The sequence below is a fragment of the Paramacrobiotus metropolitanus genome, unplaced genomic scaffold (genome assembly GCF_019649055.1).
Source record: "Paramacrobiotus metropolitanus isolate TYO unplaced genomic scaffold, Prichtersi_v1.0 Parri_scaffold0000041, whole genome shotgun sequence".
In the NCBI taxonomy this organism is placed as follows: domain Eukaryota; kingdom Metazoa; phylum Tardigrada; class Eutardigrada; order Parachela; family Macrobiotidae; genus Paramacrobiotus; species Paramacrobiotus metropolitanus.
Genome location: NW_026570261.1, coordinates 541,712 through 562,310, shown reverse-complemented (window position 1 = coordinate 562,310; position 20,599 = coordinate 541,712). Strand labels below are relative to the sequence as shown.

General features: G+C 43.9%; 1 protein-coding gene and 1 long non-coding RNA gene across 3 annotated transcripts; one reads left to right on the top strand and one right to left on the bottom strand.

Annotated features, from left to right (window-relative positions):
* Positions 1-4,078: 4,078 nt before the first annotated feature.
* Positions 4,079-11,976, bottom strand: LOC129590675 (uncharacterized). 2 transcript variants are annotated; one of them, XM_055486020.1, is made up of 5 exons: positions 11,716-11,976; positions 9,750-10,583; positions 8,054-8,165; positions 5,188-5,934; positions 4,079-4,496 (listed from the first exon to the last, which is right to left on the bottom strand). In XM_055486020.1, exons 2-5 carry the CDS (start codon positions 10,561-10,563, stop codon positions 4,373-4,375), a joined length of 1,797 nt encoding a protein of 598 aa, XP_055341995.1. In that variant the 5' UTR covers positions 10,564-10,583; positions 11,716-11,976; the 3' UTR covers positions 4,079-4,372. The 2 variants fall into 2 exon arrangements, with proteins under 2 accessions (XP_055341995.1, XP_055341996.1); XM_055486021.1 differs by having other exon boundaries at positions 9,750-10,575.
* Positions 11,977-14,565: 2,589 nt separating this feature from the next.
* On the top strand, positions 14,566-15,818 carry LOC129590725 (uncharacterized). Its single transcript, XR_008690770.1, has 4 exons — positions 14,566-14,837; positions 14,924-15,166; positions 15,279-15,348; positions 15,468-15,818. It is a non-coding gene; the product is annotated as an uncharacterized LOC129590725 (long non-coding RNA).
* The last annotated feature ends 4,781 nt before the right edge of the window (positions 15,819-20,599 follow it).

Here is a 20,599-nt window from a genome sequence, read left to right as displayed (position 1 = left end):
CTCAAATTACACTACATGATTATTCGAACCAGTCCAGACTTTTGTACGGTTTGAGCCGTCTACACTGTAGACTCTGTAGGCGAGTGAGAGCTAAAGCCGCTCACGTTCAGTCAGCTGCCTGCTCTCTGCACTCAGTTGCAGGCCGTGTATATGAATCGTGAATGGGCTCATACAACGTACGTGCGCCTGCACTGCAAAATAAATGGACAAGTGCAGGGTAGCAGTACAGTACTCGTAGTAGTTCCTACCTCGTAGTAGTAGTAGTAGTAGGTAGTCGGCTACCAATAACTACAGGTTTTTCAGGTTATCTGCCTTACAACTGTCTAATTATCATATTTTTATATAATATTGTTATATCAATTGATTACTGTAATTGCAAAAAATACTCGTATCGTACCAGACGTTAGGTACTGGAAAATCGCGCATATACGGTGCCAAAAAGCGCGTTTCAGCCCTTCTTTTCCAGCAAAACATAGCAGAACATTGTTAATAAAATAGCGTGGAAAGGTCGTATTCTCGTATCAAGTCCATACATATATGTGATATCTATGGTTTAACATCTATGGTTTACTTTATTAGGCACTACCGTTCTGTAGATATTTCAAAAGTAAACTAAATATAAATACCAAGCAAGCACTACAGGAACACCGCAGTTCAAAGCTGGCATTCACTGCTGGGCGAACGTATAAAACTGCAAACGTATGTGCAGTCAGTGCAGATAACGGTGTACAGTAGGAATGAGGGATTCCACTAAATTCAATTATCAACCCTTCCAAGGGCAGTGTTAGCAAGAGAATTCGAAAGCATTACGAGAATTCTCTGGTTACAAGATTTCGCCAAAAAAACTATAACGCAACGGTTGCACTTACTGTCTGCGGGACGCGGCACTCGTCGTCGGTTCGGATGAGGCCCAAACCGGGACCACCACAAGTGTGGATAATGGCTAGTAACGGTCCGGATTGTTGCCAACCCGGACATGGCCATCTCGGGGCAAAATTTCAGGACAGATCACATTGTACTCAACCGCAGCAGGGACATCACCTGGGAGCGGATGCGGTTGTTCAAGGAAGCCAAATTCCGATTGAGCGCCAAAATCTAAAACAAACCCAGACTACGTTTATTCACCGATTTACACGGGGGTTCGCAATATTACTGGTAAGAACCCGACCGACGGAGATCTTTGCTGGCCCGTTCACGTTCCCGACAACCAAAAAAAGTCCCGATCCCGTCTCAACAGCCTGTGAAACAGCCTCCAAATCCCCAATCTCAAGGTGCAGAATCTGATTTCGACATTAATGTACGTACAAGGGCAGATCTGTTCACCGGCCCAGCTGCCGTGGAACAATGACTGGCCTCCGCCCCAACCCGATCTGGATAGATCACGTCCTGATGGCGGTGGTGGCCGAGATCGTGACCCGGCGCTACCCCCTTGGATCTGTTTTCAGTTTCCACCAAAACGACGACAATGTCAACAACGCAGTGCGCTGGTGGCGGATCACAATCTGATGGATGCACTACTGAAAACAGCCGCACTGAAAACAGTCTGTCGCTGGAAAAATCCGGAACTGATAATTGATAGCTTCATCGAATATGGAATATGTAATGGAGAATGGTGTTATCACGGAGCATGAAGTGGAAAGGTGCGTCATGTCTGCGTAATAAAACACAGTAACGATAGCGTTATCTGCATTAGTAGAATTATTTTCAAGAATTAATAATTTAAAATATAAAAAAGTCCGCTTGTTACAGGTAGTAGGTACTCTAGGTAGATTAAGAAACCCGGTGATGACATCAAGCTAGGCCATCCAATTGCCGATTCTGAAAATGATGGATGGAATGTGGCTCAATACACGGATGTTGCGTAGATATACGGGTACGTAAAACTTCCACCAGATACCGAGTTTTCTCGGGTGCAAAGACGTAAAGCAATAACAGTACTCTTGTTTGTTCGCAAATGCTTCATACAATTTTTATATCAGTAGGAGTGTGTTGGGCCTACAAAAAAGGTCAGCGATAGGAAGCAATTTAAACGAGCCAAGACGTTATGTGCGGCTTTCTTAATTTTTGAAATCTGTGTAAACTGTCAGTTTACTGATAGCAATCAAAAATCCGAGTCCAAGTTCAATGCATTATTGCAGCACCGTTACAATTTTAAATTCAGGTTTGGTACCACTTCACTAACCAATAACCATAAGTACATATTCTACATAATTTTGCCGCAACACCAAATTGCTCCGCAGCCAAATCGCGCCTTCCTGCATCGACTGTCGTCCAACCACCCGTACGCGTCAACCAGGCGATTACGGTTATTCGTATTCACGAAACGAGTGTTTCGTAATACCTATCTGGCGTGCATCAGTCATGCCAAAAGCTTGCACTTAAATTGTAACCAGTGTTGGCCCGACAGCACAAACGGCGTTGCAGCTTGTAACGCGTAAACTGTTTGGGGCGGCGCGCCGTGGTGGATCCCAGCCTTCTGTAACCTATCTGTATGAAGTTGTAGGGTAGTTTTCCTTGCTTGCGCAACAAATTGCTCGACGAGCTTGTAACTGTCATCCTCTAAGTCAAAGAGAGCACCAACATGAAGCGAACCCGCTTTTCAGCATTTCCGATCAAACCAAAGTCATGAATCAGAGCTCCAAAACAAACCAGACTCAGGGCTCACCGTGTTTCCGGTCAGCAACCCGGACCAGTGTTGTGGGAACAACGACTGCCACGTCTTGACCAGAACTGTCTTAATCACAAGATAAAAAAGCTAACCTAGAACAACAACAATAGCACATACTGTAGATACGAGCCACCTACGTACATCACTGGCATCGTTGCCAGGCCGGAATCTCGTCAAATGACGCGTACTCGTACATCACAGGGGTGTGCGCATATCCAGTGCGCTGTAAATTGACGATTCTCGCCGGAGTGGCAGCTTCGCACGTCGCTAGCTACAGGAATATGGCAATGCACCGAAAGAGGAACTGTGCAAAGTGCGCAGACGCTATGTATCAAGCAAAGACGGTCGCACGTTAGGCGTCCTGGAGTACCGTGGCCATCGGCATCGCCACACAATTTACCGAATAATTGTTTGATTGATTGATTGTTTAGTGAGTAGCCAAGCCGGGTACGTACAATTCGACACTATCACATTACACTTCTTTATCAGCATGCCTTTTTTTTATTTGTAAGGTTGGTGGTGTCTTGTTAATTTTAATGTAGTATTTGGCTGCCGCATTAACACACAGCAGTTTGCAAACGCGCGCCGTTTAAAAAGAACCAGCATGAGATTCTATGGGTCTACGATGACTTCCCGGAGTAGCTGAGACGTGAGCTCCCAACCGCCACAGCAGCCCCACAGAATTGTGAATTAGCACATCAGCAAGCGCCGAGCACAACCACGGTACTGTCGGTACATACAAAATAACCAAAGTACCAACTATTTTGTACCGTGGCACAAGTGTGCCAGGTATAGGGGGCAGCACTTTTTCTAAATAAAGTAGACACTAGGCAGCACGCAGGTATCATAAGGGTAGAATAGAATCTCAGAATCTCTCGCCACGGTGAAAGTTTAAACGTCTTACCATCGAGAATGTGGATGAGGGACGTCTGCCATAACCCATGTCTTTTGCCCGCTTTTTTACTGTGCGAAGTGACTTGGAACTACGATTGTTCAATGTGCAGAAGCAACGGGCATAATCAGCATTTTTGCAGAATGGATTTCGAACAAAAGCACAGGTAACAGCTTTTTTGTGTTCGACGCAACGAATTAGTAGTATGTTGGTACAACGGTAAGCGGCGAAGCTGCATGCGTGCTAACTCGTTCTTTGAAGCTCTAACATGCTCGACGGAGTAGACTACTTCGTCGAGTGGAGTAGTCCACTCCGTCGAGTGTTGCTGCAGACATCGTTTGCAGTTGCTGTGCGGACATAAGTGTTGCTGCTGACATCATTGTTGAGCAGTACTTGTGTGCTTAGTTCCAGAAGGGTTTGTGGTTGGTTGGGTTTGTGGTTGGTTTTTGGGGTTTCTGGGTTTGTGGTTCTAGATGGTTTTTTTGTTACGCTTATCAGCTGGTAACAAAATTAGATAGTTGCAATGCACATGTTTATCAACAGGAAATATTGCATATACGGAGCACAGAATACATATGTTTATCAAAGCTGTTTACTTTTGGCAAAAGGTATATGAAACGGACTAACAAATTGTGTGAATAAGTTGGTCAAAAATTCAGAGCAACTGAGCCGTACGATCGAAAAATCTTGGTGATTTCAGTAACTGAATTTCCAAGGGCGGCTTCAACACGGGAAACTTTCGGCAGGAACAACATTAATTAATGGAACACTCAGAAGGTAGCGAGTGAAACACCCCAAATGAGATCCCTTCATCAGACCCGAAACAACTCCGCGAGCCCCAGCACAGCCATTCTGCTTAGCTTGTACACATCCACAAGTCTTAGATCAATTTCATTCCAGAATTTCGGTGTCCCGTCTGCGTGAAATCCGCTAAACCTGAAAACAAACAGCATTATTATTTTTTTAGGTACCGATCAGTTTAATTTCTTCTCTCGTAAATCGAGGCGCAAACATACTAGCAAAAAAGTGCAAAATTTGAGGGAGATCGGTCCATAATGGGACTTTTGGTACACCTGAACGTATTTAAACTTTTTGGAATTTTGACAGCCTTAACTCCCGAACCGGATGTTGCGCGCACAAGCGGTTTTCACGCCAGTGTATGCAAATCTTCTGGCTACAGAATGTCATAAACCGAAACAAAAAAGTGTTTGGGAGGGCGCGAAAGTAAAAGTTTTCGTGCATGTACACGAATTTGGTACCATGTACCGGGCCACTCCACTAATCTGTTTATTTTAAAGACGAATCTGAACCACAATCGGTACTTGGTATAAAATATAAGGAAGCCAAACCAAAAACTTCAGCAGCGATATTAAACCGTTTCCAGTACTGACAAAGGAACGGCAGAGAAGAAGAATTTTAACAGTTTGCGATTTCATGTCGTACGTGCGCTACTACAGATACGCGGCAGCTAACGTTCATTTCAACGTGGTCTTGAAGAACATCAGCCGAGTTGCAACCACTGCTCGCATCGTTCGGTTTGTGCTACCAACGGTACGTTTTGCTCTTCAGTTTCAACTAGTAATACATTATATACAAATTAAAATTCAGTGAATTTAAATAAACTTACACTGATAAATAGACTCTGATGGTGTCCCATTCCTGTGGAAATGCGAGCGTTCGCACCCAGCGAGCATGAACATTCTTGACCTTTACATAAACTTCGTCTGCAACAGGCGCGAAATTACTGTCCAAAGCCCACATGAATTTGCTGATCATGCTCTCCCAGTCTACGCTGCAATCCAAAACCAACTTCCTAATCGTGATTTGAATTTTATCAATCCCGAGCACATCAATTCGGGACTCGTGTGTGAGAGTTTGCATCCACTGGACCTCATGGGCTGGCAGTGCGTGAAGTTCGGACCCACAAAAATCGAAAAATATTTGATCCAGAGCTTTGCCAAAAATGTTGCTCAATTTCCAGTTGTGTAGCACGATGCGCTGGCAGCTGTCTTGGTAAAACCTCAGCCATATTGTCGCACCATGCCACTCCAAAAGCTTTCGGCCATCAGATCGCGAGACCTTAGAGTAGCTGTACAGGTTTCCGCAATCTGTAATTGTGTAGTCCTTGAAAATTATTACAGGCAACTTGATCTCCATGGCTTCCAACAAATCAGATAAATAGTTGTAGTTTAAAAATGGATTCAGTATGGTAATGCTTTTTGTGTTGGAACGGACGGTGCGGCTCAGGAGATATGCTGTTTTATAGCAATTTAAGTTGCCGGATTTCGTTGCATCAGCACATGTTCCGAAGCAAACCCTAATGTGCTCGGTTGCGCGATCACTGCTCAGGAGCTGCTGCCATAAAACGCACACTCTGCGAAAACAGCGAAACCAATTTAACATCAGTGACTGCAGTTAGACCTTTGACTCCCAAATACCAAGCCATTTTGGCAGCTTAAAATACAAAAGGGTGTTTTGTAGCATGTAGCCCAAAACCGCCTTAAGTGAAGTACTACATTAGCAGCTGAGCATTCGCTTCCGCTCGCGGGAGTGGTCGACGGGTCAGCGTTTCAAGCTGCGACTTCCCTGTAGATGCCTGAGCATCTTTAGGGAGCTATTATGTGGTATCCGGCTGTCGTTTAGTATTTTCTGTCGCGCTCTAATTTATTTTATAGCAAGACTGCTAGACAAAAATATTTTTTTGTTTATTGTTTTATGTACGAGTTGATTGTAACTGACAGTTACAACTGAGGCGGTTAGGCGGCGGTCGCCCCTAATTCCTAAACGCTGCCCAATGTTCCACGGCCACCGGTCAAAATTCGCGCAATTTCAGGTCTAAATAATTTTGAAATTCGACAAAATGCAAAGAAACGTAGCAAGCTTGCAAGTTACAAGGGCTGTTTACATTTAAATAAAACAACAAACATGCGGTAGCTTCCTGATTCCTGTTTTTTGAATATCATATCGTTCGTTATTCAGCAGAACTAGGACCGTTATGTAATGCGGTCGCTATGCACTGCTTTTTGAATTTCGACCATGTGTATGGCTAGCCAGTATTTTGAAACAACCGTACCGTTACAATCGTTGTCAGTACCTTGTCTAACAAGCGTCATATCCATATGCCCAAAAAATTTTGTCATAATGTTACCGAACCGAACACCCGAACACCTTAAGACCTGAACCTTGGCACAGAATTCGAAGTTACAAAAAAAACGTAGCAAAAATTGCACAACGTGGCTTTCCGACATTTATGCCCAATATACCCGCGTGATATCTCCTGTGAAGTGTTACCAGCCACTCGGCCGGCAGGAAATTTCTCCATGCCGGACACCGAATATTATACTCCGGCAATGTCTCCCAAGCCGCAGATACCGATTAAGGGAAATAACCTGGTGCATGGTGCAAAATCAGTGTACATACACGAAAGCTTTCGCTTACTGCCAAACACTTTTTTGCCTCGTTTTAGCGCTTACTGTAGGCGTGTAGCCAAATAATTTGTATACAATGGTGCAAAAAGCTCTTATGCGCATAACATCCGGTTGGGGAGTTATGGATTAACTAATTATGGATTCCGTAACTACTACCAAGGGTACGAGGACAACTGGGTGCTGCTTAGCCGTAGCTCGCAACGCTACTGCCATCACAGTCTAAATGCAAACCGCCTAAATTTAGCCGGTTGTTCATCGCAGCCTAGTGCAGGGGGTGTTCACAGCACCCAATTGTCCTCGTATTTATGGTGACCAAATTGTACTTTAGGGATAAGATAACGGGAGATTACTACAAGTCACCCACCTGCACTGTTATGGTTCGGCTACGTGTACAAGTTTGTGCGGAGGTTGAGCAGGCTAGTGAGCGCGTTGTTAGCACTTAGCGCATTGAACGATGGCCACATGCTACAATTGCTGCAATGGAAAACTGTCCTCCGCCCTCCGCAGATCCGGAGATCGCGTCTATTGCACCGACTTCCATGTGGCCGCCATCCAGGCGATTGCAGTTATGGTGATTCGTTAATACAAGTGTTCCTGGATAATAATTTGGCATGCACATACCACAATGCCAAATGCATATATCCCATAAACTAGTGTGGCGTGGCGCGCCGTAGATGCAGTTTGGCACAACCCATAAATTTATATGTTTGGCCGTACTGATTCGTGCTCATCATCGGCAGCAAACCAACTCCCTGTCTCCCTGACGGAAAAAGTGTGGCTAAACGTACGGAGACGAAATGTACCGCGACCGCTCGGGCGGTCAAGCTAGGTATGGTTGATACTGGTAGACTGGTAGTCGTACTGCTACATAATCATGTTTTAACGGCCAAATTTGCAATCCTGTCCTCTGATAACTGGTGCCCATTTACGTAACTGAAATTTTACGTGCATAAATAGGGACATAACTAATACGGGTCTGTGCTCTGCAGGCAGTCTTACATATACTGTATTATGTCATAACCATATTAGCGATATTACATATAATAATTATATGAACGCTTTTACCTTTTAACCCTTACACATGAGTGCAGTTCCAGAAAGGAAAGGATTTCGCTCAGAAGAAATGGCGGCAGATTATTAAAAGAGACACATTTATTCAGCTGGTCGGCTTTCCCATCTACGAGAAAAGATACTGGAGCCACCAAGCAATAAATTGTTTCGCGAGGTAACATTTCGCTAGGTAGGTTCATATTGACGATGAATAAATGGCACCTAGTTATGAACTGTAACGTACCATCAGCCATCTCGAATCTCGAAAGGTACAAGCACATTTACTAATCGAAATGTGCTTCGCTTCGAAAATCAGACGTAGCCTTCATACTGCTCAGTACTTATTTCCAAATATTTTAACACTCGACCTATTCCAGGTTTGATTGACGATTTGACGTTGCATGATAAAATGCATATTCCTATGTGCCGTAATGACAGATAGGCTGTTTTAGCGTCATTCGGCTTCGTTTATTAAAAGGTGACACTACAGCCACCCCTTATTCGGCACCTCGTTAATTATGCGCACCCTTTTTTAGTTATTTAATATAAGTTTACAGACACCCGGTTTTGTATAGGCATTTAGGCACCCCTTATGTAAATGCATGTTGCTTAACCTAATGACAGTAAATTAGGATGCTTGTATACTATACATATATACGACACTTGTATACTTGGACACAATGCTTATATACTGAAGTATCTGTAGTTAATTATACAGGGGTTTTGAACTGTACATTTATGTACATTTACACCGTACATTTATGATGCTACGATGCGGTCACCATGATCGCGTACTTACTGAAAGTGCTTCCTCTTATTGACAAAAATGTAGACAATGGACTGGAATGGACCGTGTACAGGCAGTGTCACGCACTGTACGGCTCGCACCACTTTGAGCTTTCACAAAAGGTGGCTTCCAGTTCCGAACACTTCGTGCGAGTGTACAACAGCCTAAACAGTGACCTTTCGCCGCACGTCTTCTACAGTTATCTATGCTGTATGGAGGCGAAGTTAATGAACTACGAGTAGGTCTGTACGAGCTTCTATTGTTCGGCTGGATCCAGCTGGTGTGCTCATTCATGGCCGAAGTGATTGCGGGCACCGCCATGGACGGGACGAAAAGCCGAAGCCCAGCGCAAATGGCTTGCGGAAGCACTTGGAAAGGAAGAGATTGCGCGTTGTCTCAAGAGACTGGGCGAAAGCCAATCAGGGAACTGACTAAGCAAAGAGTAGATATGCGGTTGTTATACGGTCCAGGTTATATGATCACTCTAACAGACCCATCGTTTGTGGTAGGCTTAACAAAAATTCATGACTTGGCGTCATGAGATAAACAAAACTGCAAAAAATAACCAGAAAAGGGGCGTCATAAAAACAACAACGGGGTGTTGTTATTTAATTAATAGTAAAAAAGAGTGGCCAAAAAAAGACAGGGTGCGAAAAGGGGTGGCTATTAACAACGAGGGTGAAAAGGGCTGGCTGTTGTGATCTTCTTTATTAATCGGCTTTACTTGCCGAAAAGGCAGTGAAAATAGCGCGAGTGTCACCGGTCACGTATGCCTAATATAGTACCGGTATCAGCTACTGTAACCATTAATTTTCCATCGTCTTTTTCGTAATTTTGTACTGCATAAGACTTTGCTGCAACTGACATCACTACTGCATGGGCATTCTTATATTCGTCGAAATGTCCCAACAAGACAATCCAAACCTGTTTTATAGGGTAACTCTCCAGTGCCAATGAAATTTCGGTCATCGTGGGGCGGCAGATTGGCCCGGTTGACTATATGGGTCAGCAGCATTCCCCGTAGTGCTGTGGCCATCCATTGCGCTGTTTCTGGGTCCGCTGCCAGACTGATAACAACGAACGTGCATCCGTCTTGTTGAATTCGAAGGTGAAATCGACAGCAATCCGATAAGGTGGCCAATTGCGCATTCCGCTTCAACGTGTCGCGGAAATGCTTGATGATGTGAAATCTGTCCGAGGTGTAGTTGCAAAAGTATCGCGCACCGAAAAAGGGGATAAAGAGCCTCCTGAACATTAGCCCGTCGACTCGACACAGCAACGATGGCTCTGTGACCGGAAACCGTAAGGCAATTTGGCATTTGTCCACCATGTCCGTGCGAGGCAGGCAGGAAGTGCTCTCGGTTTCTCTACTCAGCGTTTCGACGTAAAAAATTAACGTTTGGCAATGACCGCATGCAGTAGCGATTTTTAACCTAAGCGCGGGCCGAAAACGAAATGGCCCGTCATCTTCGTCGCGAAGAGCCACAAACACCTGGGTTTTCCCATGCCTGTATTCATCGTGAGGGAAATGCAGAGGCCACACGCGGCTCGCATGGATCCAGCTGGGTTTGGCCTTTGAGGATTGAAAGTCGATGAACGCGTAGTCTCCGGAGATATTCTGAATGTTTCCCAGCCAATAAACGTCGGCGTCATGGCGAACGATGACAGTGTTCTGGTAGCTCATTTGTTGTGCATCAATCAGGAGCCGCTCATAAGGAGGCAATGGCGTTGAAACCATTTTTACCGAGGCCTGAGGCTCTAGCGACCAATAACAGATAACATAAAATGTATCTATTGACAATTACTAGATATTTGGCTAGAGAAGTTATGGCAGCTTAAATCTCAAAATCACTCGTAACTCACTATTCGGTTGTGTACTGCGATTTTTATAAAAATATGTTACGAACAGCATAGAGGGAATAGCGCTTGAACAAGCGAACTGCGAAGAAATATGTTGTACAGAGATAGCTGTAAAATTCACAATAAAACTATAAATCCCCTCTAATATAACTTATATAAGTACTGTTCTGAATCTTCCAAAGACGTTTAAGACGCAGCCATAACACGTACTAGATCACAGCCGTTATGTGTTGGTAAATCACCGTAAATGACAAGTACTATTGTCATTATAATATTACTTCCTTTTAAGCGCTTCTGAGCAGAGAGTGACAATAAGTTTGCAAAATGTATCAGCGGACCTTAAGGGAAGTGGCTCGGTACATGGTACCAAAATCGTGTAGATGCACGAAATATTTCACTCTCGCGCACCCCCAAACCCTTTTTTCTCTTGTTTTATGACATTTTGTAGCCAAATGATTTGTATACACAGGCGAGAAAACCGTTTGTGCGCGCAACATCCGGTTCGGGAGTTATGGCTCTTAGAAATTCCAAAAAGTTTAAATGCGTTCAGGTGTACCAAAAGTCTCATTATGGACCGATCTCCTTCAAATTTTGCACGTAAATAAACATAACCACGAAGAACGTTTTTACACCGATCCACTGCTCTAGCATGTTTTTCAAATTTTAAAATGAATTTCAAAACATTTAAAATTCATTTAAAAATTTTAAAAAAATCATGGAACTCTGGATCGGTGTAAAAACGATCTTCGTGGTTATGTGCATTTACGTGCAGAATTTGAAGGAGATCGATCCATAATGAGACTTTTGGTACACCTGAATGCATTTAAATTTTTTGGAATTTTTTAATAGCCATAACTCCCGAACCGGATGTTGCCCGCACAAACGGTTTTCTCACCTGTGTATACAAATCATCTGGCTACAAAATGTCATAAAACAAAAGAAAAAAGGGTTTGGAAGTGCGCAAAAGTGAAAGATTTCGTGCATGTACACGATTTTGGTACCATGTACCGGGCCACTTCCCTTAACTTACACAGTGATTATTACTGGAGCGAAGGCATAAAATTTATTAATCATCCAACTCCCACGCAGTTCCTTGGATTCCGAACATGAATTCCAAGACTAAATAGTTTTATGTTTGTAAATAGTACGGCCACACCGATTTCCTAAAGGATTTCCATATAATTTTAGTGGTAAATTCTTCGTGAACACGCCACGACGACCCAACGCTATCAGATTTACGTTACAGTATATGGTTTATACGGTACAGGCCGTACAGCCAAATACATCATAATGCATCTGTCAAACAGCGAGCTGCAGACTGCGCTTGTAGCAGTCTGTAGTGTAGAGTCGGGGGAGTCGTAGACGTTCGATAAACGTACATGTTGTGAATAGAATGTATGCGGTGTCGCAGGGCAAAATTTGATGTTGGCTCTGCTCTATGTTTAAGGAAGGCGTAGAGTAATATCACAGTCTATTTATAAATGTTATGTTGTTTCGTGTATGCGGTTTGTACTTGCCATGCACGATTTGTCACCGCCTACAGTTTGCGGCGGCTCTCAAAATAACTGGATTGCGGCGGCTCTCAAATCGCTACAAATCAGCGATAGTTTGCACTTTGCATTGCAGAGGCCATAAAAATGGCAAGCGGTCTGAGTCAGACCCCGTCTGGCCTGCAGACCGTCCTCTGCAACGCTCTTGCCGCCCGGTCCAAATCGCATTTTTGAACATGTAGGTCCTGGTCGTCTGCTGCGCTCCCTGCTCCCTATCAAAAGACACAGGAGAGGGCAAAGACGCTCGGACTGGTCAAAACGCATATGGTCTGAGTGTAGGGCGTCAGTGTATCTGAATGTGAGAGGAAGAGCAGTCCACATGTACTCTGTTCCCCTCTTGTTATTGTATGCGATGGCGCACGTTTTGTTTCGCAAGTCTTTTTCAAGCAGCAGACCAAAGACATCTTTCTGTGCCAGACGGCAGCGGCATTTGGAATGCAAACCTTGGCTGCTCTGCAGAGATTTAGAGCCGCCGCAATCCAGTTAATGCCCTGGAAGCAACGGTCAATAAATATTTGAAAAAATGGATTAAGGTAAATCCGTCTGCTAATTGCGATTTTTTCTATGTTTCTGATGGATGTGATCTTAAGTCTCTAAAGTCTGTGTATGCCCAAGCGCACGCTGGTTTTATTGCCGATGCTCTTTGCTCTTCTGACGATGTTGTTGTGCAGCTAGCCAGTGAGAATATACAGGCGACATGCGCTAATGAGCCTGCAATTGTGGACTTTGTCCAGTCCTCTGTCGCTGCCGGCAGACAATGTGGGGCTAGCAAAGCGGCAATTCGTAAGGTCGTTAATAAGAAAGTGAGTCAGCACGCGTCAGCGCTAAAAGAAGACCGGCTACAATCACTGATACAGCAGGGAGCGTGGAGGGAAGAGGGAAGAGCGGCACAAATTGCCGATACTTTTTGGAAAAGTTGTTTGTTTGATCTCCCTGAGAAGGTGATTCGCTTTATGATAGAGGCTGCGCTTAACATTTCTCCTTCGTTCAATAATCTATTAAAGTGGGGCAAGACCGTATCTGCTGCATGTGATCTGTGTGGAGCGACTAAAGGCACTCTTTGTCATATTCTTAATTGATGTCCGATTTCACTTAATAGCCATCGTTACACCTGGCGTCATAATAGCATTCTGAAAGCTGTTTACGATTTCATGACCGGTGTGGCTGATCATAGAAAATGGGAAATTCTGTCTGATCTAAATCAGTCTAGCTACGATAACCACACTAGTACAATTCCTGTTAATGTTCTTTCTACTTCTCTCTGTCCGGACTTGTGTTGCATTAACCGCGCGGAGAAGCGCATTATTTTGGCAGAGGTGACTGTACCGTTTGATACGATCAACGGGTTTAACAATGCGGAAGCCAGAAAGCGAACTCGTTACGCGTCCCTCGTAAACGAACTTACGGGTGAAGGCTGGCACACCGACTACTACCACCTAGCCGTTGGATCACGAGGGATGATAGCCCGCCAAGCCATACACAATATCCTAAGTATGGCGACACTGATGCGAGCGCCTTCAAAAGTGATCGAGACTAAATCTCTGTTTTCTAACCTGGCTAAAATTTCGATTAACTGCAGCTATGTTATCTTTTTAAATAAGTCTAACAAAGATTGGACCGTTCCTTCTCCTGATCAACTGTTCACTATCAGTACTCGCTAAGCCGTTCTGTTTTGCCGGTCGACCTCGGCACGGTCGCAAACGATGCCGTTTTTGCCCCAGATTGGTGTTGTTGGTGAATGACTGTTCCGTTACATTTTACCTTTATTGCAATGAATGTAATTAATCTATGTAATATCACATTGTACAGTTGCATACGGAAGAGGCCAGTTTAACGTTGCTATGAATAAGTTTCCCTGACTTCCTTTTTTCCCGAGTTTCTTTTCAGTATTATAAAATGAAAATTTTTGAAAATTACATCTAATCGTTAAATGTACTGTATGTTCGATAGGTAGCGGGTTTTTGGTCAGGCAGGGAAACTTAAACTTAAGCTTTAATTTAATTTATTTTGAATGACATAAGTGACATAAGCATATGATCGTATATTGGCCTCTCCCCACTTGCAACTATAAGACCATTTGAACGATGTAAAAAGATGCAGGCTTGCGCGCCTGCTGAAGTTAGAAGTATGGTTTCAATCGCAATAAAGGCTGTATTTTTTTTCTGTTTTCAGTGTTCAGATATTGCAGATGCTGACGCTTGCTTATCCGCATGAATGGGAGACCATCCGAACGCTCCTAACAGTGTAGGTTTAGGTACTGGAAATTTAATAGGTTTTACTCAACTAGAATGTAAAAGTAAATTTTCCGGTATTAGCATGCACCGAGCGGTCGCGGAACTAATGGAGTAATTGGTCTAACGAGACTAGCCCGCGCTGATTGGCTGTCTGGCTGCTCCGCCCACTTAGCTACAGAGAATTTAGTGCTGAGTTTACTGGACGGCATCCGCATCCGCCATATTATTCTACTGTATAACTTCACCGTTTAAGATGTTTGTGTATGGTATGCATAATATAGACTGTTTACAATTATTTGCTTTGTGTTTTTTATTCAACTTCAGTATTGGTTTCTTTGGACATTTTGGAAGATCATTTTACTATTCAGGTAAATGTTTTAAATTGCGAAGAATTCATAATGGGTCGTTGCTGTGTTATCGGTTGCAATAATAATAGTGCCAAAATAAACTGCAGTACAGAAGGACCGCACTCGTTCCACCAGTTTCCTTCCAACAAACTCATCCGACATCAATGGTTGGAAGGAATCGGAAGGCCTGATTTCCATCCATCCAGCCGCAATGTAGTTTGTTCGGACCATTTCGCCAGCAGCTGCTTCAGTGACCAGAAAAAAAGGAAGAGATCCACGGAAGATTAGGACACTAAAGGACGGCAGCGTACCCAGCGTACCAAAAGCCTTGGATAAGCGAGCAACTGCAGGTACTTACTTTAAGGTCGTTGACTGCAAGAACTTCTTCGTGCATGTCTGGCATATTAACAAATCATTTAACAACATCATTGCCTCCTGCATTTTTGTTTTACTTATTTACAGGATCCACCAACGTTTCTCCAGAGAAAAAACGGTTATGCGCGTTTGGAGAAAGCGATGCTTTGAATACCAGGTTTAATCTTCTAGAAGTTACTGACCCATTTAAGTTGTTTTTCCTATCAATAATAAAAATATCAATAATGTTTTTTCTTAACAACAATTTAAATAAATGAAAGGTGTTATTTATTGTAGCGTTAGAAGAGCATAATGTCATTGCGCAGCTGCGGGAAAGAATTGATGAATTGGAAGGTGCGCTGGCCGTATCGGACATCCGCATCCAGGAACTAGAATCCGACATACAAGAACGCGACGAGCGCATAAGCGAACTGGAACACCTATTGTTCATGGAAGATAAAGAGCCTTTGATCAATGTCGACGACAAGATATCTGACGTAAAAAGCGAAACTTTTCGAAGGATGACAGGGGTAATGAACGTTGAAGTTCTGAATGAAATAGCGGAGATTTTTTCACCGGCGATTTTAGCCGCCTGGCAAAAGAGGAACGAGGGAGGCATTCCAAGACCTGGCAGGCGAAAGCAGTGTGTAAAAGACCAACTGCTGCTGGTTTTATTTAAACTACGGATGGATCTGAGTTTTGATTTTCTTGGTGTTCTATTTAAAATCCATATTTCACGTGCCAGCAGAATTTTTGAAATGTGGATTAACGTAATGTCAACTGTCATTAAGCGGCTTAATACTTTTCCATCTGGAGAAATGACACTGCTGGACGCGCCGCCCGAGTTTTTGGCGTCAGGGTTTAGAAATGTTCGTGTCATTGTTGATTGCTTCGAACTGTTTATTCAAACTCCTTCACATCCGGGCACTCATTCGTTTGCATATTCTTATTACAAACACCACTGCACAGCGAAATTTCTTATTGGAATAACCCCCGGAGCGAAGATCAGCTTTATTTCCAGGGCTTTTTTTGGATCCATAACGGATGAAAGTATTGTAAGCGAAAGTGGTTTACTGAATAAACTGGAACCAGGGGATGCGATCATGGCTGATAAAGGATTCAAGTTATCGCCAACAGAGGCCCGGAAACGCCAGATTACCTTGATTACTCCTGACTTTCTCGGTCCAAGAACCCAACTTTCCGCTCCAGAAATGAACAATTCTCACCATATTGCCCGGCACAGAGTCCATATTGAAAAGGGAATCGATCGCGTAACGGATTTCAGAATTGTTGCTCCAGGAATGTCTAATCTGTTGCTTCCTTTGCTGCATGATATAGTGGAGGTTATTGTTTTCTTGGTTAACATCTCAACGAGCCTGATTGCGCAAAAATAAAGCATTTGCAAAAACAGGTTGCCCTTTAGGACGCTATAGTAGCCTTGTAAGACAAAGGCATATACTGTACTACTAGATAGCTAGCTGCCGATCGTAAACCTTTCATATTACGCAAAAACCAAGCTGAAAACTAGTCTTTTGTTTTGATTCCACAATTGTTTTCTAATATGGACTGGACGCAGCTAATATTTTCTAACTTGTGGATTTTCCCTTTAAAAAGTTTTTCTGAGGAAAATATCGCTTATTACTATGCGCGCCATTCAACGCGTACCGCACGTACTTTACCGGCGTTATCTTGCGTTCGGGAGCCTGGCATTCCTTCGGACGCCCACGCATTATTTTCAGCAGGGCGCATCCGTTTGCCTTTGGAATTTCGTCACTCCCATGATAACGGTTTATTGATCAGATCTCTGTGTCGTGCGGAAGTGAGAGACCGCAATTATGATGCTAGTTTGACTTTTGCTGGAGGTACTTTAGTTTTGGCCCATTGTCAGTGCGCTGCTGGGAAGGTTGGGCAACTGCGCTGCGTGGATACTGGTTCTATGGAGACCTTTGAAGCTTCTTGTAAGCACATTTGAGCCCTAGCTCTTACTTTGGCATATTTCGTGAAAAACAACTGCTATCCTGATTACGCCACATGCTTCTCGAAACCCTGCACATGGAATGTGCCAGCTAGGCCTCCAAACGGTGTCATTGTTCCACAGGTTCATCAGTTCTCCGTCGGCAATCCGCATACAAGTGCAGAGCTCTTTCATACACTTGGACAGAAAACGTATAATGCAATTGCCGATGCATCTATCATTGATTCAACTGCAAGAACTCTTGCTGAATGGATGATGGCTAAGAAGACACCAGCAGCGGCATTACTTGACCCAAAAAACTGCTCAAAGACGGAAGCCCATTGCCATCTGTTGAAAATGCTCCGTCGGAAGTCTCGCCAGCTGCTCCTTGTCAGCTGCCGCTGCCACTCAGTAGCGATTTCGAAGCTTACGTGCAGACTACGATTCAGGATGAATTAGGAAAATTGGACTTAAACACACTGCTACTGTACAATTCATACTGGATGAAGTTTGATCAGAAAGAAGCAGAATCGCTATGCAGCCGTACGGTCAGGCAGTCGGCGTCTGTTGAATGGAGAAAAGTACGCAGAACTATTGTGACAGCGTCGAAGATTCATTCAATAGCCCGACGTCGAAAAGAGTTCACCGATCAGTTTATGCTGTCCTTGGTTTCCGAAAGTAGAGCTACGCACCAGATGCAACAAGGCATTAGCATGGAACACGAGACTGTCCAGCTTTACCTCAAAAGCAGAAGCGCAGGCTTGCCGAAGCTCCATGCAGCAACAGTTGTGTTATGCATTTGTCCTTGTAAGTATGTTTGGTGCATTTACGGTACGATCATTCTGGAAACCGCTTTTTTTTCGAACAGACTTCCCATTTATTGGTGCGACACCGGACAGAATCGTATTTAGCGATTCGTCGGATGTCGGGCTTATTGAAGTGAAAGTCCTGACGGAAGTCTCGAAGTTTCAATGGAACCTGATCAACGGCCGTGATGACATGACCGTTGATGATCTATTGTCCGCATACTACGCTATGAAAAAAGCCATCGCACCATCCTTCGACTTTTACTTGCGAAAGGACACAGTGCGCGGTTGGGCCCTTAAACATTCGCATACTTACTATAGCCAGGTCACCACTCAGTTGGCCGTTACCGGTCTTAAATACTGCGAGTTTGTTGTGAAAGTCGACGATAAAGTTTTTGTAGAACGAATACAGTTTGATCCGGTAGAATTTTTTCCGATGAATTCTTCGGCACGGTGGCCAGATTTTATTTCCCCCATTTTCTGCCGTTTTTGTACAACAGAAGTATTGCCGAAAATAATCTAAACAGCGATGAATAAATTGCCTTGATTTGCTCGTAGTAATCCTGTAGTACTTTACCGGTTACCCATAGTAATCCCCGTAGTACTGTACCACAGTAATCCCCGTAGTACTGTACTATAGTAATCCCCGTAGTACTTTACCTGTAGTAATCCCCATAGTCACTTTACCAGTAAGAATCCCCACTTTACCAATATTGTTAATTAAATACCATGTACTTGTTAAAAATAATCCCCAAGTACCTGTAGTAATACCTACTGGTAAATACTCGCAGTTATCGCAGAAATTTCACCCGTAGTAATCCCCTTTATGTTAAGATATCTTACGTAATGACTGTGTTGTAATATAGACATGTCATACTCGTAGTGTTCGGGAAAATAACAAACATGACAAAACGCACAATTATTTCTGTTTATTACATCTTGACATATGCTCCTTAAAATGAGATACAGATCGTTCCAAGCCACAAACTGCACAGGTAAAAATATTTTTTCCAGTGTGCTGTAGTTCGTGCCTGTACAAATTCGACGACGAAGGAAAGCATTTTTTACAAAACTGACATTGAAATACTGGTTTCTGTTGAGATTTATCGTCTTGGGTTTCCGGTAGTCCGTTGAAGAAGCCGTGCATGCGGCTTACCGGAAGGCTGGTCGATAAAAGCTGAGTTAAGCAGGAAGTGCGATCAGAAGGGTTTCGATAAGCGCTGCCTGTAGATTTGGTCTGATGGCATTCGGTTCCGGAACGATATCTACAAAAAGCATACATTTTAAGCAAATACGAGAACATATCTATTTACACTTTAAAGTAGCAAAATTTATCCAAGGCGGACGCGTGATACGAATTAAATAAACTACAATACAGAAGCAGCCAAGAAGACTCAACAGTTTCGTACAACATCTGCAGCACTGCAGACAATTAATAAAATATTACCCACACCATTTTGAAACACACCTTGGCTCAGGCTGAGGAAGAATCGACGAGCTGTCCGTTTCGTTCTCTTGCCATTCGATGTCCCTGTCATCGTTCTCTTGCTCTCCCGGCGTTTCTTCATCGGGTCGCAGAATACCAACGTGTTCGAGCAGTTTCATGAGATCATCCTCGTCGGACAGAAAGCCACGACCTATGACTGCTGTGATGTAGTCGGAGCTGAGCTGCGTCTCATCCACAAACACCGTCGGAATCAGCCGGCCCTGCTTGTCCCCGCCAACGGACTGCTCGCGACAGACCCGCACGCTCTTGCTCATGCGGGGCACCGTGCCGCTCAGATCAACTTGGAAGAAGACAACAGTTTCTGTGGCAGGATCGCTTGCCTTCCGCCACGATGAGAGTCTTGAATCCGGATCGTGCCAAGCGACATTATAAAGGGATCCCAGTGGCGGTGTAGAATCGTCAGGACTTTGGTCCACGGGAAGACGAGAAGGCATCACTTGGAACCGGTCATTGAAAAAGCGGTGGTCTTGGTACCGGCGAATAAACTCTGGCATGTCTAGAGTAAGATTCGTTGCGTTGCAGCTACAAGAAGACGAAATTGACCCGAAATCAATCCACGCCGGCGTGGCAAAATTAGCGGCTTCAGCGAGATTAGCGCCAGTATTGAAGCCGGCGTGGTAAGACCGCGGAAAGGTGATCATGAACTCCCCAGGATAATGAATTGCCTGCAAGAAAGACATTTAGATTTTAGCAGTTACAAGTACAATAAATAAAAGCGGCAATCACCCTCGCTACAGGCATTCCATTTTCCCGCAATAAATCAGGGCGAAATAAAGTATTTTTATGCCGAAGGAACTCGCTGCATTCTTTGAGCGCCTCTGGAAAAAAAATCTGAAAAAGTATAAAGGACTTGCATAAGCGAAAGCCATCAGATCAAATATTTTCCTTCGACTATCGTCGCTACCCCACTCTATACTTGAGATTGCTGTGAATACCTACGTCGTGTGCGAACTCCTCGAAATTTTGCGCGTGCTGTGCTTCGAGGCCGTACCAAACTTTTGGTGATCCTTCGTTTAAAAAATTTATGGTATACAAATCACAATCCTCAACGTGATAGCCGAAAATTGTGCGAAACATCCCGTAGTAAAGAAACGAATTAGTTATCCCAGCATACTCCTTGCTGCCCAGGGTAGATCGGAGAATAGAGTCTAACCGATTAACA